General features: G+C 52.2%; 1 protein-coding gene across 4 annotated transcripts in view; it reads right to left on the reverse strand.

The window, feature by feature from the left end:
• Positions 1-24,197, reverse strand: part of WDR3 (WD repeat domain 3) — a 28,407-nt gene that overhangs the window by 3,973 nt on the left and 237 nt on the right. The window contains exons 1-22 of one of the 4 annotated variants that reach the window (XM_032954003.2): positions 23,957-24,012; positions 22,546-22,731; positions 20,326-20,571; positions 19,913-20,031; positions 19,498-19,576; positions 18,141-18,338; positions 17,920-18,021; positions 16,819-16,916; positions 15,707-15,817; positions 12,350-12,577; positions 12,061-12,154; positions 11,168-11,269; positions 10,125-10,210; positions 9,713-9,863; positions 5,570-5,626; positions 5,238-5,338; positions 4,706-4,817; positions 3,384-3,518; positions 1,696-1,746; positions 1,307-1,372; positions 609-701; positions 21-71 (exon numbers count right to left, since the gene is read on the reverse strand). In XM_032954003.2, coding sequence (XP_032809894.1) covers positions 21-71; positions 609-701; positions 1,307-1,372; positions 1,696-1,746; positions 3,384-3,518; positions 4,706-4,817; positions 5,238-5,338; positions 5,570-5,626; positions 9,713-9,863; positions 10,125-10,210; positions 11,168-11,269; positions 12,061-12,154; positions 12,350-12,577; positions 15,707-15,817; positions 16,819-16,916; positions 17,920-18,021; positions 18,141-18,338; positions 19,498-19,576; positions 19,913-20,031; positions 20,326-20,571; positions 22,546-22,716 — 2,451 coding nt within the window. In that variant the 5' untranslated portion in view covers positions 22,717-22,731; positions 23,957-24,012. Of the gene's footprint in view, positions 1-20; positions 72-608; positions 702-1,306; positions 1,373-1,695; positions 1,747-3,383; positions 3,519-4,705; positions 4,818-5,237; positions 5,339-5,569; positions 5,627-9,712; positions 9,864-10,124; positions 10,211-11,167; positions 11,270-12,060; positions 12,155-12,349; positions 12,578-15,706; positions 15,818-16,818; positions 16,917-17,919; positions 18,022-18,140; positions 18,339-19,497; positions 19,577-19,912; positions 20,032-20,325; positions 20,572-22,545; positions 22,732-23,327; positions 23,603-23,719; positions 23,905-23,956; positions 24,013-24,197 lie in introns of those variants that run through there. The other 3 variants (XM_076067122.1, XM_032954005.2, XM_032954004.2) reach the window with 3 other exon arrangements.

Here is a 24,197-nt window from a genome sequence, read left to right on the forward strand (position 1 = left end):
CGAGCAGCAGCCACGCTTACCGTGACACTGCCGGACGCCACGAGCACCGGGTCGAGCACGGGCGGCGGCAGCTGGGGGAGACACGACGGCAGCGGAGCAGAGGTCAAGAAAGCGCGGAGAAACACGATCGCATGTTCGTACGTACGGGGAATACGCCTGCAGATTCCACGCTTCAGGAACATGGTTAATTAGGCGTCGCTGCAGCGGCATCGCAGGGAGGAGGCGAGGGCACGGAAATGCGAGTGCGGGGCTGTGCTCTCGTCAGGTGTGCGCGTGTATGTTGGGTGTGTTGTGTGTGCATGCCCACATTGGGTGTATTGAGTGTGCATACACACGTTGTGTGTGCATATTTATGTACTGTGTGTGTGCATCTGCGTGCACATGCATAGTGTTGGTATTTGCCATGCCGGCCTTCCTAGGTGCTCGCTAACAGCACTTGCCCCAACAGTCTATTAAAGTCTAAGGGAGGGATGTTGAACTTCTTTTGCACCATACGTAGCCAACCGTGCTAATCGGAGGTGCAGGGAAGGACACACAGAGCTGGTGGTGTGTGTGTGCATATGTATTGTTGGCGTGCCGAGTCGTGCCAGCTCAGTACGGAGCGTTACCTGCTTGTTGGCCGCTTTACATGCTTGCTTGTGCTCCTCCAGTTTCTGGGATTCAACTCGGTACAGTTCCAGGGCTTCCATGATCCGTTCAGCCTGTACAACCGAGAAGCGATCGCCGCAGCGCACGTCAGCCAACGGCAACAACCACTCTGCACCAGCACCGCGACACAGAGACGTTCACTGCGTTGGCAACCGAAAGGGAATCGTCACGGTTGGTCATTGTCATCCGTGTAGTCCATCGGTGATTGGACCGAGATCATAACCTGATCCACCTCCCTTAAACACGCATTTCATAGCACGGCCGAGCTAGAGACTTTCGCATCACTCGCGCAGCCCAGCGATGACATGGTCCCTTATATCGCAGGAGGTTTTACCACGACTGCCGACGTTGCTAGACTATGAAGGTTTAACGTCTTGTACATGGTCGTATGCGAGTAACAGGTGCAGCAGTGCGCGCGAGGGGCGGTGGCTCCCGTGACAACGTCCGGCGGTGTCGACGGAGCACGTTGTGTCCTCGCAGCCGACGCGGCGGTCGCGTGACATCAGTCGAGTGGTTCGTGTTCCCAGGACAAGATCACCGCATGCTTGGTGATCGATGCTCCCGCGCTGTACAGCTACAGCAGCTGCACGGCGGGGGAGCATTGCCGGGGCCCGACGCAGAACCAAGCACAAAGGCTGCGTGCACGCGCGCTACTCACAGCCTTCACGGTCTCCATCGTCTTCCTCGCAGCCATGCCCGCCTCCCCTTCCGTCTCGCCAGGCACCTGGAAACAAAACCATACGCCGCACGTCGTCAGCAGCAACAGCAGCAGCAGCTCGCAATGAATGTTGAAGCCAGATGTTGCATAAACAAAAGAAAAAAGTTGAAAAACACCAGATGCTGAAAAGTTCTACAGACAGTGACCAAGGGATGTCGCAAGGCTAAGATGTAAGTGTCGAGGAGGTGCCACATCCCTGTGGATGCTCTGTGGTCCATTGCCACTACAGGGAGGAACCGAAACTCCTCTCAACACTGCGCATTTGTTGCAATTTAATGAGCCAATGGAGGCGTCACTCGTGGGCGATGATGAGTGGAGGCGTCACTCACGATCGGCTCAGCCCCCTTGGCCACGCTCTCCTCGTACTCGGCCTCCCGCTCCTGCCGGCAAGAACAGCAGAACACCAAGGACGCGCGTCACTCAAAAACAATCGGCACGCGCGACACAAGCGGGCACAGTGCGCCACCGCGACACACCACGACATACGCACACCCATGAAACAAAAGCCAGGCTTGCACAGACCAAATGGTGACACAACACGAAGCATTCGTCCTGCAGGTGAGGTCTGCATCGGGGGACGTCAGTGTGGCCAACCGCCACGCCGGCATGGCTGACGATGGATCTTCCCGTGCCTATGAGCCAGCGCACGATTCGGGCAATGGTGAAGCCAGAATTTTCAGGTGGGGGGGGGGCAACCCCTCCAGCAATGAAAAATTATGAGTTGTTAGTAAGGACTTGTCCCTTGCTTTTTATTCGAAGCGTGTACGGCGTTGGCGCGGCCATCGATCGAGGGTCGAATTCGAACCGTGTGTGATCGGCATCGCGCTCGCTGAAGGTGTTGATGCCTTCAGGGAAGTCGTGTACTGTATACGCAACTGCGCACAATTCTGAGTTACTTATAACTGCTTTGCCGTTACTTATTGCCAATTATGGACTCAGACTATTGTCCTATCATCTCAGAGTCCCTGGCATATAATAATATGCTAAACAGTGGCAGTGGGGGTTGTAAAATTCCGATTTATTACTAATACACCCCAATGATCCGATCGAAATTAGGGATTTCACGCTACAAGGCGCCTGCGTGCAAGCGCGCCGGCCTGGCCCCGCTAGGATGCGTCGGGCGGCTTCCGTTTCCTCCGAGGTTTGACGCCGACGGCAGCACCGCCACGACGAGGGAGACGCTGGTAACCGGAGTCACATCTAGGCTCCATTAATGAATCCGCAAACAACTTTACGCTTCCGAATAACGTGACAGGCTCTTTTAATGTTCAGTAGGTAGCGGCACTTTGGTAATTCTGCGGACACAACGATACGGCTGCAGGTCAGCCGAGGGCTCTGATGCAGCAGCTGGCAACGGGGTTCGTGCTGTAATTGACGAACACCCACGGGCCATATTTTATGGATTCGTTCCCCCAGCATGAACCAAGGAATAAAATCACCACAACCTAAAGCGACAACAGCCACCTCTAAATCCGCACAAAATTAATGCAAAATGGAACACACGTAGCTCCTTTTCCACCGTCACATCTGACCCGAGCCAGCGTGGGGCCCTCATAGTACGGTTGGTTTTCCACTGGCCGTTTGCCAAGACGGAACCAAAGCATGATATACTGGCCTCGGGTGACATGCGAATCTGGTTTGGGGCCCAGCAGGGACATGGGGGCGAGCCAAATGACTTCCTGACAGCGTGTGGCCACAGCCAGTATACCGCGAGGTCAAAACGTCACGCGATCATCGTCATGCGTCTCGAATCATCCGTTGTGTGTGACGTTGGTGGCACGGCTCACAGCAGAAAAACCTGGCGCTTCCCGAGCCAAGCCAGGCTCCGTCAGCATGGCCTGAGTACAGCTCGTTTGTACAGCGGAAAAGAGAACGGTGAGCATCGTGCGGAGGACGCACGCACAGAGCACCACAGGGCCTGAGAAACACGGTGGGGGTTTGTCGCAACAATCGCTACGCGGAGCTGAGCCCTCGCAGTGCCCTCACGACCACCGCTTGCTCGCGACACGGATCGCACCATCTCGCGCTCGTCCTCCAGCACAAGCGGCTCGCGCGTTCGCTCCCACAGGCGCAGGGACTTGTCGTGCGCGGCCGAGAGGATGTGGTCTCCGCTGGGGCTCACCGCCACGCTCCACACCTCTCCGTGGTGGCCCTGCGTGCACACACGTGAAACAGAACCGCACCACCACTAAGCTCACGCTTCTGGCGTAAATGCACGCCCCGTGGGGGTGTGTGAGGGATCACGCACGGCACTCGTGGCACGCCGAGCAGCAAGCGTGCATGCATTCACTACGCAACGCCCCACGACAACTCACGATCATGCAAACCGTCACCATGACAGGCCTAGCACCCCGGCTGGACTCTCCACTGCTGCACACACATGCACCAGGCTTATCCCCACGGTTAGATTGTAAGACAGTGCTTGGGAGGCCCCGAGTCCAACCTGTGCTGTCCCCATCTCAAGAATTTCCCTCAATTCCCTTTCACAAGTGGGCATAAACCACTATGCAATGGGGCTGGACCCTAGCTAGGCCTAGTGAGGGCTGAAGCCCATGGATTACCAGAATGAATCTCTTTTACATGAATGTTCATACTTTGTTTAGATTTGGTTACACAGTACAAACACGTTAAATGCTGTGCAAATTTAAATCTTTTTTCTACACGGTTGATGAGCACAGGGCCCAAAGGAACGAGCAGCACCATCACAGTTGTAATGAATGCGAGCTCACATGTTTCCCAAATGAAGCTAGGTTATTCTAAGAGCTTGGGAAAAGAGATGATGGGAGTGAATTACAGAATTGAGCAGTCTGAGAATTGAGTGTGGTGGATAAGCACAGTGTGGTGGATGAACACTGTGGTGAACATAGTGTGGTAGATGAATATAGTGAGGTGATTGAGACAAAACTGTCAGTGTCTTGTAGACTGAGTTCTCAGCACAGGTAGAGGAATCAACGAGTGAAGCCCACGGAAACAGTAACCATGGTAGTAGCGATAGAAGAGTGATGAGGGGGCGAATGACTGTGGGTAAGTGAGCGAGCGGTGTGAATCTGTGCGTGCAGGATCATCGATCATCCCGACTGCTTTACATTGAAATCTCTCAAGCCCAGCGACATGGGAGCTAGGTGTTCCACCCCAGATATGACAGAAGGATTTAACCCACGTGTTTTGTACAGCTGTAGCAATTGTGTGGAGACCGTGGCGCGGAAACGAAAGCCGATCCGAGCTGCCAATCGCTGCTGGGAATGTGCGGCGCGTGCGGGGAGGGGGGGTGACCCATTGGGAGGGTAGCGTTCGGGCTGGGTACTGGAGGCCAGGCCAGGGAGGGGGGGGATGCCTCACCTCCAGGGTCTGCACCAGCTCAAATTTGTCAGCATCCCACTGCTTGATTTTGCCGTCCTTTCCGGCGGTGAAGAAGAGGTGTGTCTTCGGCACAAACTGCAGGCACATCACACTGCGCATATGCACACATACGCACGCACGCGCTTCAGTCACGATCGGGCTTCTCCACTCATCGCAACGATTCTTGATTGAGTTTTGGTTTAGGCCACATAATGAGCTGGCAACATTTGTGTCATTAAGACCGTGCACCACCCGACACAGGACAAACAAACAATTCCGGTAGTCATTGATCTGACTGATGTGATATAATGGGCACTACATTATCAACGTACGCCACTGGCATCTACATAATTTATATTTTGTCACCGTTTTACAAGCTATGTCAAGCACCTTGACCGAAGGCACTCTATATATAGACATTCGATTAGAATTAGAAAGAAGACGTGAGAATAAATCAGATGTCGTAGTGTCAAGACTAATGGGGGGGGGCCCTCATCCCCCTCCCTCATCCTCCCCGCCCCGCGGCCCTCACCTGTCGTCGTGGGCAAACAGGGAGCGATGGCAATCCCCAAAGTCCAGCCCCCAGATCTTGACGTTCCGGTCAGATGAGCCGGTCGCAATCAGGCGGCTGTCCTGCGTAGCGTGAGAGGGGGTTACGATTCGACTTCCTTTAGAGCAACACAAGACCCGCGTAGCGCCGTTTCTCTCTGCGGAACACCGCAACGTTTGGCTCGATTCACAAGGCCCAATGCAACGTCGCTGCCGACAAGGGCTGCCGCTGCCGACGCCGATGTGAAATTGCTGCGGCCGCGTGGCGGAGGGGTGGGTGGGGCGTGTGCGCGTGGAGAGAAGTGGGCGACTCACGTAGGAGATGTCCATGCACAGCACGGGCAGCTTGTGGCCGAAGAGGTTGAGGAAGAACTGAGCGAGAGGACAGCAGACGAACGAGCAAACGTTAGATCCGAGATCCAGACGGAGAGATGGCCACAGAAAATGTTTTTGTTGTCCACCACCGCACGCGCCATCGCAATACTGGCGTTATATTAAATAATTAAAAACATCGCACTCTGTTGTGTTTCATATTGAGAGTGAAGTTATCAAATATAATTCGTTTTCCTGAGAAGATGCATCCAAGATACAATTGGCTCTCATCTCACGGACGGGGACACGGGCTGTGTGTCCATGGCTGTCCAAAACAGGCCCGAGGCCTAACTAGCGAGAATAAAAACTTCAAGTGACTTTAATATGTACCGCCATAGTGCTCCAGACATCACTAAATTAACCATTTTTTATTTCACCAGGTAAGGCCCAATGAGCTATGTAGCTCAAATGATAGCTCAAGGAAGTGGCTTATCACGAGGAAATGTATAGCAGTCATAGAAATTTTGACTTAAAACTTTCGTGACTGCAGGAATTCATATTCTTTAGTTCTTTTGGTAAAGTCACGTAGATAGAGAGAAAAAATAATTAAAATAAAGTGAATAAAAATATCATGACGTTTCGATCACAACACAAGCGGTCGTCATCAGGCAAAATGGTTATCCTCTAAAGGCAAACTATTTATAAAGGTTTGGAGATGGGCGTAGCCCAAGTGTATCAGCAGCACCAGCAGCATGGGCGGGGCAGCAATGCCAATGCAGCAACAATGCCAATGCAGCAACAATGCCAATGCAGCAGCAATGCCAATGCAGCAGCAATGCCAATGCAGCAGCAATGCCAATGCAGCAACAATGCCAATGTAGCAGCAATGCTAATGCAGCCACAATGCCAATGCAACAGCAATGCCAATGCAGCAAACGGCAACCAGGAAATCACTACAACCCGCTCCACACACCACACTGCTGACAGTGGGGGTTGATTGGCTGCATTAGCATTGCTACTGCATTGGCATTGTTGCCGCATTGGCATTGCTGCTGCATTGGCATTGCTGCTGCATTGACATTGTTGCTGCATTGGCATTGCTGCTGCAAAACACAAGTCAAGTCATGACCCAAAGTGGTTGATGACCTTTCCGATGATTGCTGAGTAAATAACCTTCCTCTCGGTGGAAATTGTGTCTGTGTCTGTATATATGGATGGCTTCATGAACGAATCTTTGTTGATAGCCAGTAGGCTTGCAAAGTACCATCGTCCTAGATAAATCAATTTCGTGTGAGCCAGCCGCATTAAAATAATGATCATCCACGGCAGAAGTATTGGTCCTACCATGTTTCAAATCTGCCTCATGCTCACGAACACGGTCCGAGACATGTCGCTTAGTTTCCCCAATGTAACTGCTGCCGCAGATACAGCTTAGTTTGTAGACGCCGGAATATCGCATATCAGGAATCTTGTCCTTCACAGATGGGATCAGATCACGAATTTTATGTACTGTGTTAAATCGGACCTGGATATTGTGTTTGTTCATCATTTTGGAAATCTTTTTGGTTACCCCTATGTATGGCAGGGTGATGGTTTTGATTGGATCCTCAGATGGCTCCTTCCTCACAGTTGGGGTGATGGCTTTGCAGATTGTGTAGTCAGAATATCCATTTGCCTTGAGAGCTTGGTGTACATGTTTGAGTTCACTGGTTAGTTGTTCATGGTCGGAGATACATTGAGCTCTATGGTGTAGCGTTTTGATGAGTGAATTCTTCTGGGATGGATGGTGGTGGGAATCAGGTTTTAGATAGGCATTAGTATGGGTTGCTTTCCTGTAGACAAAATGGCTCATTGAGCCATCTGGTCTTTTAATGATTAGGACATCCAAGAAAGGTAGCTTGGCCATCCTTTTCTACCTCCATGGTGAATTTGATGGCTGGGTGTATGGAATTCATGTGGTTGAGGAATTGGTTTCGAGCCGGTCAGCCATGTGGGAAGATGACAAACGTGTCATCCACGTACCTCTTCCACAAGGAGGGGCGTAGAGTGGTAGGATCTTTGTTGATTTTGGTCTAACTGCCATCATACACCAAAATCAACAAAGATCCTACCAACCGCCTTGCTACAAAAAACAACAATATCATTACCAGTTCGACTTCTCTAATCGAACCATTCAAACGGCTCTCCCTAAAACCTTCTGCTACTAGACCACCCAGATTCTATGGTCTTCCAAAAATCCATAAAGAATTCGGCCCATCGTTTCCACTATCAACTCACCTACCTACAAACTGGCCCATTTTCTGTCTGATACCTTGCTTCCATTCACGGGCAAGACTACCTCAGCAGTACATAACTCAGCTCACTTGGTCTCTCTAATCAAGGGCATTTCACAGTCCCCAGATGATTTGCTCGTCAGCTTTTATGTAGTTTACCTGTTCACCAAGGTTCCTGTACCTGACACCTTAGCAATAATTGAAGAATTAGTCCAACGTGGACTGAATTCTGATTTACCTACTCTGGTTAGGCACTGCCTTACCAACACTTACTTCACCTGGAATTGTACTTTCTACAAACAAAATGAAGATGCCCCCATGGGTTCCCCCTTATCACCAGTGATAGCGAATGTTTTCATGGAGAAATTTGAAACAAATGCCGTCCAGACATCCAACCTACTTCCTTCCTTGAGGAAGAGATATGTAGATGACACTTTGGTTATTTGGCCACATGGCCTGCCAGCATTGAACCAATTTCTCAACCACATCAATTCCATAGACCCATCCATCAAATTCACCATGAAAGTGGAGAAGGATGGTAAGCTACCATTCCTGGATGTTTTGTTTGAGAAGAGACCTGACGGCTCGTTGGGACACTGTCGACAGGAAAGCCACCCACACAGATTCCTATCTGAAACCTGATTCCCACCACCATCCGGCACAGAATAATTCCCTCATCAAAACACTACACCATAGGGCCCACCGCATTTCCGACCAACACCACCTAGCCAGTGAACTGGAACACGTACACCAGGCACTCAAGATGAATGGGTACTCGGAGCGCATTATTTGCAAAGCTGTTTCTCCAACCATGGAGAAACAACCCCCTGAGAAGCCGATCAGAACCATCATGTTACCATACATAGCAGGTGTTACCAAAAAGATTTCCAAAATCTTAAACAAACACAAGATCCAGGTCCGATTCAATACAGTACAAAACATCCGTAATCTAATCCCATCTGTGAAGGATGTCATTCCTGACATGCAATATCCTGGAGTTTACAAACCGAGTTGTACCTGCGGCAGCAATTACATCGGGGAAACGAAACGACATGTCTCGGACCATGTCCGCGAACACAAGGCAGATCTGAAACACGGCAGAACCAATACCTCTGCCGTGGCTGACCATTGTTATAATGTTGTGGGCTCGCATGATATCATTTTTTTCCGAGACCAAGGTACTCTGAAAACCTTCTGGCTACGATCAAAGGTTTGTTCATGAAGCCATCCAGATACATAAACATAACTTCAACCGAGAAGATGGATATAAATTGAGCAATCATTGGAAGGATGTTATTAACCAGGTAAAACCGTAACTGCTTTATGGTTGTGTCTATCATATCTGCCGGGTACTTGTCTATTTTTCCGAGTTAATTTCCCCCCACATCCCCAGCTTTCTCGGCTTCCCACTTCCAGCCCCGTCCACTTCCCCCCCCCCCCCAGCCTCACGTCCCTCTCCTCGCGTTCACGCAGCGCTCCCCTACCCCACACCACCCCCCCTTTCTCTCTCCCCCCCTTGCCCCTCCCCCCTTTTTACCTATATAACCTCTTGCCACGGCAGCTCTCTCTCCCACTTCAGCAAAACAAATTTTCTTGCTGTGGTTTTCCCACCTGATGATGATTGCTTGTGTTGCAATCGAAACGTCGTGATTTTTTTATTTTAATTTAGTTCTAACTACGTGACTTTACCGAAAGAACCAAAGAGTATAGTAAGCACCTGTTTAATGCTGTGTATCAGTGTGCTGTGTTAGTAAGGTGCCTGTTTAATGCTGCGTATCAGTGTGCTGTTAGTAAGGCATCTGTTTAATACTGTCTATCGGTGTGCTGTGTTAGTAAGGCACCTGTTTGAGGCTGCGTATCACCGCATTCTCACCTTGAGCGAGTCAGTGTAGAAGGCCTTGACGGTGCAGTCGAGCAGCGACACGCACAGCAGGCGGTGGTCAGGGGTGAAGCGGACGCACAGCACCTCCTCGTCCAGAGACAGCGCGCGGCTTAGCGTCAGCGTCAGCCCACTGCTGCTGTTGCTGCATACACAGGGGGGGGGGCCCAATGTTGACGACACGTGGTGTGAGGGGTGTGAGGGGTGTCAGGGGCCCAGTGGTGTGAGGAGTACGAGGTGGTAGTGTGGGTCGGTGAAGGTGGGAAGTGCAGAGCAATGGACGTTGCCGCACTGTCCTCTGCTGCCCACGATGCCGACTGTGCCGGGGCCTAGCTTACGGCCCGACACGGGCTCGAGCCTGCCTGGCGTGCGAGGTGTGCGATGGGTGATTGTGTGTGCGCCTCACCTCGCTTGGCCTGCATCGGCGCTCTTCACCAGCTCAAACTCCCAGAACTTCACAAGCTTGTCCGCCCCTCCACTCACAAAGCCGCGCTGGCAAAGAAAGTACACGGATTATATTAAGGTGTATTGTTTTGATTGCAATTGATGATAGTTATTGTCATGTTTACCTGTTGATAAAATCAGAATCAAAATATGTTTTTATACTGCAGGAGGAATCCAATGAGCTCTCAAGCTCTTTTTCACAGTAGGGGCGGGTCAGAACGTTACAACAAAAAACAATATAGAAACACGATAGGAGTGCAAAGTATAGGAGAGGTAAACAAATCACTTAAAAAAATATACAAATAAAGTAAAACAATTTTTTTACCTTAGCAGGTAAAGGCAAATGAGCTATTAACTTAAGTGACCTGGCCACAAATGAAAGCGCAACAAAATGGCTCATCGTGGAAATTTATAGCGGCAAAATAATCAAATCACCTCGGAGTACGACATAAGGCATAATGTATTATAATTGTATTGGCTAGGAAAGTTATTGCGAATTCGCGATGGCTATTCGAGTGAATTTTGGTGAAGGATTTGTCACGGAGTTGCCCTGCCACCCAGACTCCACGATCACGCCGGAGCATCGCCACCGATCGGCACGGCGCCCGCTCGATCCGGAGAGGAGGCCACCCACGAGTCCAGGCCAGGAAGTTCGTTGCGAGTGGTTAACATGGTTTGCTGTATGTAAAGGAGCAATTGGTTTAACCTACAAAAGCCAGAGTTATTTGATACGATAGTCAATTATTCAACAAGATTAATGAAATCCGCATTGTAAAGATAATTTTAGTTTTAAAATACTCCTTTTTGTGTATCCGCATTATTACTGCTGTTCAGTACGTATGTGCATATGTTGAACTTCTTTCACCGTACGTAGCCAACCGTGCTAACAGTACCACTCTTAGTGCCACTCCTCTCAGTACAAGAGGGACGGAAACCATCCTCACTGCGGGGCGGTGCCTGTCACAGCGACTCTCGCGAGGCCACATAGAGGAGACGCGCGGGTACCTGATCAGGAGCCATGCAGAGTGACCACACGGCGCCGTCATGCGCATCCACGCACTCCATCTGCGTGCCCGAAGCCAGGTCAAACAGCTGCAGCTTCCCCGTCTGGTGAGACACACACACAAGATGAAGATCCCCCGTAGAGCCTTAAAAGACTGTTTGGGGGCAAGTGCTGCTAGCGAGCACCTATCATGGCCGGTGCAGCACACGAGGGGGTGGGTGGCCAGCACCACGAACCTGTGCAACGAGCGGCGAACGTGCTCCCGCTGGGCTGAGTCACTGCAACAAAACCTGTCTGCTGTACACAACCCCTCCCCGATCAACACTCAGGATGCGCTGAGACCCCGAGCGCCCGTCTGAACCTTGACACCGACTCGAGGGTGAGATTGCTGCTCCGCTCCTCTTATCCACGTTTTGCACGGATAACAGACACGCAGCGCCCACTGGCACAACTCTGAGGCAATACGTATAGTCACCACCGCACAGTCACCGCCACGCCGTCACCGTCGCACGGTCACCACCGCGCCATCACCACCGCACCGTCACCGCCCATCAACCTTATTGTTATCCTCACAGTCCAGCGTTTGCCGCTTGGAGGAAGACAGTGCTACAAAGCAAACGTACGCCCATCGGCTTACCGACTACAGCTTCGGGCTGCCTTTACATGACTCAACAGGATCCTCGTCTACACTTCTGCTACCCAAAACCCACCAGGAAGACAAGACACAATATATCTGGACCAATTATTCATGTCACGCCTCGGACGAAGAGCGCTGCTACCGTCCATGGCGACGCAGGGTGGAGGCGCATCGAGTGGCGCCCTTCTCCAACGGCGAGAGACCCCGGATGGCACGCCGCGGAGGATTAGTCTTGGTGCACCGCGAGATGGAGCTCACCTTGGAGGCAAGCACGACCTGCCGGTCGCCGGGTACGAAGAGCGAGGAGAGCGCGTACTGGCAGTCCATACTGCGCACGCACTGCAGCGAGGCCCTAACCGAGACAGCGCGGAGGCAACGACAGCTCTCATGCAAAAAGACAACAACGGTGCACATCCTCACACGCTACAGTCATGTTAACCATAGACGCACAGCACCGCACAGCCACACCAATTCACAACACATTCAGCGTAGCACTGAGAGGCTGTGTGCTCTGCGTGCTCCGTGTGCTCCGCCCCGCGGGCCCCACCGGTTCCAGATCTTGGCGCTCTCGGCCGAGGCGGAGAGCACGGCGGTGTTGTCAGAGCTGAAAGCGACCGTGCGCACGTCCGAGCGGTGGCCCGGTGTGGCCACGCGGCCGGCGCGCCGCGTCTCCGCCGATGCCACCACCACCGCGTGCGTCTCCAGGAGGTTGTTGGCGAGGACGAGCACCACCCGGAGCTCGCGTCCACCACTCTCCACACGCACGTCCACACTCCTGCACCACACGCACACCACCGTGCTTCACTGTCACAACAACTCACCAAAAGGGCCCTCAACCTCACCGGGCACCTCAGAATCCATTTAGACTCAGAATCTCTCAGAATCAGAACCTTTAATCTGATGAGCTATCAAGCACTTTGCACAGATGTCCTTGTAGGGTTGGGTCAGAAAGTTACAGCAACAAGCAATACAAAAACACGATAGGAGTACAAAGTATAGGAAAGGTAAGCAAACCACTCCAAATAAACTAAACTATTTTTATTTTACCAGGTAAACCCACTGAGCTATTAGTTCTGTTTTAACCTCCAGGATCCCTCAAGACAGAATGGGACACAATGCCACGTAGAGATAGTTATTACAATACACAGCTCATTAGGGCGTAATGGATTATATGTCTGTTTTCATCAGCTACCGTACACTGATTAATGCAGTCAGTCATTCCACTTAAACGAGCACTGGCCAATGGTCATATTCATGAATGGCCCTGGGCCAGTCATTGAAATTCCACATTCCTACAATGGGAACAAGTCTACCCAGATTTTTTGTAATCTATGAAATAAACGCAGGAGACATGATCCTAGGAAATTGTAATGTTAATGCTACATGTGCACTCTGGACGCTTAATTATATATTACGCATAGTACACTCTACATCACATCTCAATACACCGACAGAAAAAGCACAAGTCTCCATGCCTATACAGGCAGTTCTCGCATAACGTCCGCCTGTTTAATGTTGTTTCGCTACAAAGTCGCCGATGAATCACTACCCATATACGCGTTTAACGTCGCGTGGTATCGCTATAACGTCGTTGCCGGCGGGCAAATTCTTTATACGGCATAGAGCGTGGTAACTGCACAGCACAGACATTGCTAGGCAACGCCCCCCCTACCGGCCCAGTGTATCTCTAAGCGACCATCTTGTACGGCCAGTCCTCGCTTAATGACGAACTACTATCTTGAGCTGCGCAGATGAGCAGTATGATACAGTACGCAGAATTATACAGTATGTGGTGGCGTAGTACCCTCATCTCAGTTCTGTGTACTGTATTTATTTTGATTAGGGGAGGTCATTTTTCACTGCATCCCTCACCGATCCTACTGCTTCAAGTGCCAGGAAGTGTAGCAAGGTGATCACTTTACAAACCAAATCATTGCAATATTCCTTTCAGTTTATTGGCGATCCAGGCAGAGGCATGGAGTTTGTTGACGAACTTAAAAGGCCAAGGGGTGGTGAATCAAGCTAAGAGGAGGCGCTCACAGCCAGTCTTGGGTGGTTCGAGAGATTTAAGCGCCGCAGAAGCCTGCACTACATGAGAACTATGGGCAAGAAGGTGAGCGTAGACACTCCAACACCTCACTCCACTTCTAGCTCCACAACCATCGTCGGTGAGTGTTAACCTAACCAAAACTTTTCTCTACTCATAGCTTTAGTTAATCACCAAAGTGATAGAATTCGTTTCACATCAAATATGTATGTTGAACTTCTTTCGCACCATACATAGCCAACCGCACTAATCATGTAATCGGAAATTTCCCAGGGACCTAACCTCTCCTATTTCTGTTGTTTCTTATGATAAAATAGGTTCCGCGAAACGTTGCTTCACTTAAAGTCATATTTTCCAGGAACGCAAGAGAGAACAAGTGTCTTTGCTTATAGCAAAACCTATTGGTCCAAGTGTGGACAAGATGATAATTTTCAGCACTGTGATTATTTGGCTGATACCAGTTGTGTTTTTTTCGCTATGGTAGGAAAGCGTAGAATCCGGAGGAAACCCATGCAGAAGAGTGGGAGAGAAAGAACATACAAACCCCACTCAGAAAGGCACCGGAGTTGGTAATTGAACCCAGGCACTTCTTGCTGTGAGATGCGAGTGTTACCACTGCGCCACCGCCCTGCTGCCTACTGGTGTAGATGCGTCCGTGTGTCACAACCACACCCTCACAAGAACCGAGGGGTTGGTTCCCATCTCCTTCCGCAGTCCCGAGCTAGTGATGGAAATTACACATTCTTAGGCTGGGTAGCGGTATCTTCATAGGATACACACTGGTGCCTTTTCACTGCGTGGGGTTTACCGAGTGGTACTCATTTTACTGACTCCCAAAGGATGATGATGGCTTCTCACAAGGTGAGGGCCCACTGCGCCCCCAAGATGAATGGAAAGCGTTTGCGTGCACGGACGGAAAATTAACATCGCCGTTCCATGGCAGCAGTTATCTGCTGCTGCATTGGCAGCGGTGTGCAAGCACAATGACCAAACCCAACACGAAAAGACATATACAGCAATCCCTCGCCACCCGCGGACTTGCTAACCGCAGAATTCATATACACAGGGTTTATTATCTGTATACCAATTTACTAAATGCGGCCTGGACAGTTTGAGTATCCACAGGTAAAGCACGGGGCCCGCAACATGCAGTTACAAATTTCACGGGGCCACGATTCTCCTCTGCGCCAACGTGCCACCCATGGCCACGTGTGGGCAACCAGGGCCGCCCGTGGCCACGCATGGCGCTGCGTCGTAGCTTATCAGATGTCCGTCTGTTTTGTTGTAATTCTGGCAGCGCATAGACCGTGTCGCATCGCAACCGCAGATTTTTCCTTCTGGTGGTGGTGCGCTAAGCCCCTCCTCCTTCTAACATCCCCCGACATCTCATTGACATCGTCATAATCATGGACTTCTACCCTCAATATTAAAGGTATGTAAAGTGCATTAAATGTTTATTTATTTCGTATGTTATTGTGTAATGTACTTTACTTTATTCGTGTTTAGTAAACAAACAGGCAACTTAGTTAAGTTATTCCGAGTCTGACCGTGGCCGTGGTTCCCCTAACCTCCTACTTCCCATCGGCCCCCTGTACTTCACTAACCGTGGATTTGCCTACCAAGGTCTTTTCCAAGGTACCCAACCCCAATGGTTGGTGAGAGATTGCTGTATTCTGATCCTGCCCCATGGTGTGTCGTGCAATCCCCAGCTATAATTATCCCCCATCTCTCCAGCCTCTCTATGTATCGTGAAAAGCCATTGCCAGAAATGTAACTTATTCTATACGTCTCCTCAATAAGGGCCCAGTCACGGTGTTACTATTGACCCAGCGACGAGGGCAGTGGCGCGAGACAAACCGGATCTTTGCAGAAGCTCTGATGTTTGCGACGCGGACGATTTCATCCTGCACAGTCCTCTCCACCACCTCCTCCTGCTGTTGCATGTCATTCCCAGCCTCGGCCTTCCGCCTACACCCAAACACACAAATACCCAATCACACAAAGACCCATACACACATATATCCAATCACGCAAATACCCAATCACACAAGCACCCAATTACCCAAACACAATCACACAAACAACCAAAACACACAAACACACGCGCAGGCCAGGTGAGCGGCACGAGCAGCAATGATTGGGTAAGCGTAATGCGTGCAGGGCTCTCGAGGCCAATATTATGACTCGCAATTGATTTTTGGGTCAGACCGCATTGGGAAATTGTGTAGTACTCCATCCTCCACCTTACAAAGCCACGTGAACAAACGTGCCAATTCATTACTGCTTTAGCAGCAGCACCGGTCGGTGTTAAACAGCGATCCACACATCTTTTAATAATTGAGTACGACCAGCATCATCGCCACTGTGCCAAGATGTTAACTACCTCGCTTGGTATACAGGTCGTGGGTTCGATTCCGACCCCCACGCCTGTAGATTTGGAGTTTGCATGTTCTGCCTGTGGTCGGGTCCTCCGGTTTTCCCTTCCACATTTTAAAACAAGGGTCAAGAGTATTTGGCTGCTATATATTTCCACATGATAAGCAACTTCATTGAGTTATCAATTGTGGCCAGGTCGCTTCTGAAAAAGAGCTGCATAGCTCTGTGGGCCTTACCTGGTAAAATAAAAGAAATTTGCTTTTTACTTAGTTTGACTGTCCATAACATTTTAACATCCTTTAAAGAAAATGTATGTTGCTACTAGTTTGCTTGGTATGCAGGGTCCTGGTAAAATACTTTAGAAACGTTTAGAAAAAAGAAATAGTTTAGTCTACCATCAGGCAGTTGCCAGAATTTGACGATAAATCGGCACGTTTGTTCTTTATGAACTGGCCTTGTTGTGTGGAGGAGGGTGTACGACACACATTACATATGCGACCCAATCAGAACATCTATGGGGCTGCTCGGCCAGTTACCCTCTCCTGGTCGAGAGGGTTTGTTTGTGTTCCGCCCTCGCACGACGCTCGACTCACGCGGCCCGCTTCCGCTGCTTCTTCCTCCTCTTGTCGAGCACCTTCTTTATCTCCTCTTCCGTTTGGATGCGGAAAACCTCCAGTGTCTGATCCAGGCCCTGCGAGTCCGGCACAGCACACATTCCGCATCGGCGCCAGCCAGGGTCAAATCCACCGCCGGATGAAGGCCTCCCCCCCCAAGCGGCCTGCGATGTAACAATCAATTCCAGCGCCAGCACCCTACGAGCTGATCTCAATCGCTATATCTCCTCGATAGACGTCCTCTGGGATGCATTGCATCCCTTGGCTGCCGCTCCACTATTATTCTTGACCATCGTCCATCATCCTCTCTTATAACTGTGACACATCCTGCCCAAGCCCGCGTACTTTTATTAAACAATGGATCACGTCTTAAACCTGCGGGAATTCTCTAATCCGCATGTTCCTCTATCTCTCATTCTAATTCCAAGAGCTCATCACTCCTCGCTTCTTTCCATACTTTTCGATTTTTTGTGCTCTATTAATCCCACACACCTCACAGCGCACACCTCACACAAGCATCCCACAGAGCACGATGCACACTGCACTTCCCAGAAAACACAAACGGCAGCATCCCACACACAGATCTCACTGCACGCATCTCACAGCTCACGACACTGAGCACACCCTATGTTCCAAACCGCAGCTCGTCATGGCGCAGCCCGAACCACGCTGTGCGCACACATGGTTCATGCCCCAAGCACGGCCCCAGGCACAACGCATTTACTCTGCCAGCACTGCCACAGAAGCTGTCGGCCCAGTTACCCCACCTGGTCATGCAGCACTTACTTGGGCATTTTCAGGGTTTGCTGTCCTGAGAATGGGACTTGTGCACAAAAACAACACTGTACCAGGGACTAACACGCAAAGCAAGTAATGAAAACCTCTCAACAGCTCCTAAGCAATCACTCTCAAGGGCCACCACTCCAGTAAATGCAGCCGTGGGGCTTCTCTGCGATTGGTCAGTCTCAAGTGGGGAACACAGCGAGGCTTCTCTGTGATTGGTCACTCTGAATAGGGGGGGACCTGACGTGTACGGACACGGTGGGTGGGGGGTCACGCCCTGCAGGCTGTGCGACTCACGTGACAGACCAGGAACCTCCCCGTCGGGTCTGTTGCCATGGAGACCACACGGTCCCTCCCCTCCCTGAGCAACGATCCGAGCTTGTGTGCGGCGACGATGCGCTGTCGACAGAGTAGCAGAACCGCGCGCGGACAAGCAGCAGCGTCAGCAGAGTTACATCGACGGCGCTTTGGTGTTTTGCCGCTGCGTTCGTTTGCGTCGCCGTGGAGCGAATAGATACCTCTTCTTCCTCCTCTTCCTCGGCGTTCTCATCGTCGGACAGCTCCCCGCCTTGTGCCGCGAGCCGCGGCCCCGCGGCGCGCGGCCTCTTGACGCCTGCGTCGCTGTCGGGGCACGAAAGCTCCCAGACGCGTAGTTCGCTGTCGGCGGAGCCCGTCACGAGCCGCGTGTCCTCGCCAAACGTCGCCAGCGACCACACCTGCGGGCAGCAGCATCGCATGAACACCGCAGCGGCGGGCAGCAGTCGAACGGCAACAACATAAACGCCAAAAGAACTGCGACACTGAAAGAAACCCGATATCGACTGCACCGTGACACAGGCAGCCATCACAGACAGCATCTTAACCTTTTACGAGACGTCTGCAAATTGGAGGGTGGGTCCCGCTCAACGCTGAATCTCGGAACGCGCAAGCAGTTAGCATTAATTTTATTTAGAGAGGCAGAGCGCCGCTGGTTTTAAAGACATTGTACTCACCACAGAGAACTGTAGCGACACGACCGCACTCGATGATAGCTGGTGCGAAACTGTGCCACACGCCCTCCCCGCATGGCCTTTTACGTGTACGTCATCGCAACAGAATTGAAAGAACTGATAATGTACAGCGTTGGTGTACGGTGCTTTTTCTAGAATATTTTGCTGTTTTTTTCCTGGATTTTTTGTTTTCACAGTCACATAGTCACTTTAAGATGTTTTATTGTTCATGTTTTTGTTTGTTGCGGTTGCACCCGATTCAAGAGCCGAATGGCTCACAGGGCTATACCAAATAAATGAAACTGAAAAACTGAAACGTACGTCATCGGAATGGGAAAGGGTTAACATGAACAGCAAGGATGCAGAGAGTGGCTGGGCTGGACAGAGAAGATGCCCAATGAAGACATCTTGAATGGCATGAAGTAAAGAAGACCGATAGAGGAAATCATTGGGAGGAGAGAGGAGTTCTGGACTAGACGCATTCCACGTGGGCACCGGTTGATGACAAAGGACATTGTTGAAGAACGGAAGGGAACAGAATGCGAGGAAGGCCGAGGATTTGAACACTCACACAAATCCCCTGTATAGCCTTTACAGGCTGTTGGGGAAACTAATGTAAGCGAGCACCTATTAAGGCTGGCACGGCACACGAGTGGGTGGGTGGTTAACACTACGCCCGACCACCTTTGTCTCCCCAGTGTTGATGTTTACACACCGCACAGGTACTCATTTTAAGAGTCGACATAGGGGATGCCCAGAACCTTTTAAAATGTCACTGTTGTTGGTCGTGAATGGGATTTGAAGTCAGGCCGCAGGGTTCGTAGCGAAGCACGCAAAATGCTGCGCCACCGTTCCCCGCGCTCGTACAGAGGCACACTGAACACACCTCGGAACGGTGCCCAACCAAGGTCTTGAAGCAGTGCTGGGTGTCCAGATCCCAGAACTTCACAAAAGAGTCTTTGGAGCTGCACAAGAAGAGAACCCCCCCCGCCGCAACCCGCGTTAGTCCACGCACCGACAGAGGCGGCGGCAGAGTCATCATCCGCGTTTCCCTTGACAGCGCTCGTGTCGCGCACGCGGCAATCCCCATCTCTCCACACACGTACGAGGCTTGGGCGGTCCTCATGTCTACTGGTGGAAATTCCACATTCCTGTGGCACAGACTGGTCGCTCCATAAACAGCCGATGCCGACTACCCACACAAAAACCTGGGGACGTGGCATCTTAGGTCTCCTGGGCTTTTGCGTCCCCCTAGAGACGCCGTCCTCCATGCCACTGCGAGCTGCCGGCGAGCGCCTCACCCTGTGAGGAGCACATTCTTTGTGGAGAAGAAGCGCGCCGAGGTGACGGCATCCTTGTGGCCCTTGAGGCGGTAGAGGCCGCATTCCCCGACCACGTCCCACACAATGACATCCGTGTCCTGCAACGAGACGGCGGCGGTCATCGACATGGCGCTCGCGGGCATGCCGATAAGATTTTAATATGTGCGGAGGACCGCAAAGCTTTGGCAATTGTTGGAGCCGGCTAGCTGTGTCGGTGAATTTCCCGCTCGTCTGTGGCACCTCATGCCTCTAGTTGTCCTCTCTCTCTACGTTTGTATTATCTGGAAAATACTCATAACCCGAACCCCAAATATTGTGACCCGTCGTGGTGTCGCGACCCCCAGATCTCCCACACCCACCCCTGCGCGCGCCCCCCCCCCCAGCGGGCATACCTGTGAGCCGGAAACGAGGCGCGTGCCGTCGGGATGGTACGCCAGCGCCGTGATGGCGGTGCGGTGGCCCGTGAAGGTGACACGCTTCTCGCCTGTTATCAGGCTCAGCAGGCGCACAGCCCCATCCACGTGCCCAGCAGCCAGCTCCACGCCCGCGGCGTAGCCCTCCTCCCCACCGTGCCGACCCCGGCAAGGGGCAGCGGCCAGCCGCGTAACTTCCGACTTGTCTCCCGGGATGATGAGCACCTGCATGAGCACGCTTCGTCAGCCCTGGCAGTGCCACCCTGGTGCTACTAATGCTACGTGGACTACAGTGGCGGTGACACACGGCCTCCTGGCAGTGCGTTAGCTGCTTAATCCGACCCTGATAGGTGTTCGCGGAGTGAACTTGCCAGCGACAACCCAAGGATCATGAGGAGCGCGTCAGTACTACGGGGTATTCACCGTACAATTTCATGCTGTCCGCTTCACAGACCATGTTAAAAATCCCTTAACGTCATTTGAAGCGAGTTGGCCATTGCGTGCCGGCATCAGGGTACAAATTAGATATTTTTTTTACCCTAATTACCCGGGATTACACATAGCAACATCTCCCTCGACTGTGAAAGTACTGTCAACTGCTTGTGAAATGTGGCGCCTGCGTGATAGCCTTGCGCTATGAGAATGGAGCAAATACCAAACGTGCTAAATTATTACAAGAGGCACCGTGTCAGCAGGTGCCACCACCCACGGTGTGCCTAAATGCACTCGCGCTTGCGATGCTAAACCCTGTCGAAACTTTTGCTGTATTTCCAGGGCCAACAGGAAGCCGTGCCGAGCTGGGCCATCCACCCACGGCCACAAAAACATGGCCCGTGCCTAAACACGCAACCCTCCCGTGCGTTTACATTCAGTTGGATTTACAGGAGCATTGCAAGCTAAGGATTCTGCCCCAACGCGACGCTTCTCGTCCGGGCTGATCGGTCTGCTGGGAAAGGGCCGCGCGGCAAGCGTTGCGCCAGGGGCCAACCGCGCGAGGAACTGCTTATTGGGTATCGTTTGTTGTCCTTCACCCGCACCTCCGCTGAGCAAGGTTGGCTACGTATGGTGGTACATACAAGTCTGTTCTCCTATAAGTGCGTGGTGTTTTCATAATGCGACTTGGACATAACGTGATGAATGTAATCATGCGGGTGCAAATTGGATACAAAACGATTGAGTGAACAGAATTACGTTACGCGAGTAGGAATCCGCAGTTGTACGGCTGCCTCAGCGTAGCATCACACAAGGCGGGGTGCTGATGGATGCTTCTAGATCAGGGGTGGGCAAATTTTTTGACTCGCGGGCCACAATGGGTTCTAAAATTTGACAGAGGGGCCGGGCCACTCTGTCAAATTCAAAGTGCGCCATCTAATAGGGAAATGGGGGCATTACAGGAGAAAGGTAAAATGTAATTTAATATTTGGACAAGTTCGGCGGGCCGGATTAAAAAGCCCAATGGGCCATATACGGCCCTTGGGCCGTACTTTGCCCATGTCTGTTCTAGATGCTACCCACGCACCTCAGTCTTTGTTCAGCCTTAGCCTATATTGTATAACGCGATTTTTACATAACGCAGTGTTCTTCAGGAACACAATTACTACTTCGTAATAGAACACTGCACGTACATACATACTCCGCGGACCCCACGTGGAGATATGCGGAGTGCCGTGGAGTAGGGTGGGGTGCCGCGGTGGCGAGATGTTAACTACCTCGCCCAGTATGCAGGTCACGGGTTTGATCCTGACCCTGCCGCCTATGCATTTGGAGTTTGCGTGTCTCGCTCTCTCCGTAGTCGCGTTGATTTTTTTTCCAGGTCCTCCAGTTTTTTCCCTCCACATTTAGAACGAACGTCACGCGTTTCGAATATTTGGCTGCTGCTCTGCATTTCCACCTGCCGATAAGCCACTACTTCACTGAGCTATCATTTGTGTTGGCCAAGGTCCCTTCTGAAAAAAAGAGCTATAGAGCTCAGTAGTGGGCCTTACCTGGTAAAAAAAAATAAAAATAAACAAGCGTGTGTAGATCACAGAGCTGCCGTTCAGCCTCGATTATTTTGATGCTATAAAGTCCAAAACAATGGGCCACTGTTGAGCTATCATTTGTGGCCGGGTCGCTTCTGAAAAACAAGTAAATACCTCAGTGGGCCTTACCTGGTAAAATACAATTTGAACTGAGTGGAGCATGCCCGGTCCCCCTCACCTTCTCCCCCTTGCGCAGGTCCCACACGACGACCAGCTCGCACGTGGCCACGGCGGCGAAGCGCGCGCGCTCCCCGCGCAGCGCCACGAACGCGGCGTTGGCGCGGGCCGACGCCACCAGCCCGAACACGGGGCCCGGCGCGTAGCGCAGATACTGCTTCGTGAGACCCATGCCGGAGCCTCAAAGCTGTGGTGTCACGGAAACCACACAACAACCAGCATTAGAAAGCCCGCCGTAGCCAGCGTGAGAGGCGGCGCCGCCGTAGCGGTGGATCACGCACAGCGCAGAGTGAATATTATTGGTCTCGGCACGACCTTCCCCTGAAAATCAACAGCGCTTGTTGCGATGGGGGTGGGCCGTGAACTTCCGCACCGTTGAGACAAACGCAGCGGATTCCACTGCCCGCACACGCGCCAAGCCGAGCCCAGTGATGGGTGCTGGCTCGGGGAAGGAACCCTTCCCGCGACAACCCCGAGGGGGTCGTCCGTGCGAGTTCACCAAACGCGTCTCCGTCCAGATGTAACGCGCACGGCCCCGGCTATGACTTCTCCGTTCTCGACAGCATTGCGCGGCGTTCAGCTGTTTGCGTTTACAGACAAGTGGTGGAAATTCCACATTACTTTGACGGGGGGGGGGGGGGGTGCAGATTATTCAAAAGCCAACCGATGCCGAATTCACAAGTGGTTGGTGGCTGTGGCAATGTGATCAGTCCCGGAGGGTGCGAGCTCGGTTGACGCCGACGATGCGATCTACAGCGACGCTTCACGCAACATTGCGCGCACCGTTTGGCAGAATTCTCAGTGGCAGCCCGGCTCAGGTTCGACTCCGGCTCAAGTTCGAGAGTGTCACGGCTCAAAGCCACGCGCTTAACGCGAGCCGTCCTCTGAGCCACGATCCCAAGAGCCGTGCTGTAAAGGATTTCCCACGAGCCTGAGCCAAGCAACGGCCGAGCCGCTCACTCGGTACGCGTCTATGGAAGCGGCTGAGCGCCTCTAGGCCGAGGCGCACTTCGGCAGACCACGGGGACCTGCGAGCCGCGGGCATCGCGCGCGGCCCCCGCCACGCACGGCCCCGCGGCCGCGCTAGGCCTCAGCGGCCGCGCACGCGGCGCACGCGTCCCCGACCGCTCAGCGCTCCTTCACTCCACGGCGGCAGCGGCAGCAGCAGCGCGCACCCGCCGAGCTTGCACAAACGAGTGAGTGAATGAGAGCGAGTGAATGAGTGAGAGTGAATGAGTGAGAGTGAGTGAATGAGTGAGAGTGAATGAGAGAGTGAATGAGAGAGTGAATGAGAGCGAGTGAATGAGTGAGAGTGAATGAGTGAGAGTGAGTGAATGAGTGAGAGTGAATGAGTGAGAATGAGAGAGTGAATGAGTGAGTGAATGAGTGAACGGAGGATGTGCTACCCGCACCACGAGGCCGCTGCACGTGCTGTGCGGTCAGGCCGAGCAGTCGATCGCCGAGCAGCCTGGGGGCGGGGTGAAGGGGCGGGGGGCGGGGTGGGGGGGAATGGCGCGGGGGAGGGGCGGGGTGGGGAGGAGGGGCGAGGGGGAGGGGCGAGGGGGAGGTGATCCCGGGGCCCAGGCCGCAGCAATCGACCGCCGAGTCAGCAGCTCGGGATTATTTAAACAGGAGGAATCCGATGAGCTCTAA

The sequence above is a fragment of the Petromyzon marinus genome, chromosome 14 (genome assembly GCF_048934315.1).
Source record: "Petromyzon marinus isolate PM22_M1 ecotype Great Lakes invasive population chromosome 14, UKy_Petmar_22M1.pri1.0, whole genome shotgun sequence".
Classification (NCBI taxonomy): domain Eukaryota; kingdom Metazoa; phylum Chordata; class Hyperoartia; order Petromyzontiformes; family Petromyzontidae; genus Petromyzon; species Petromyzon marinus.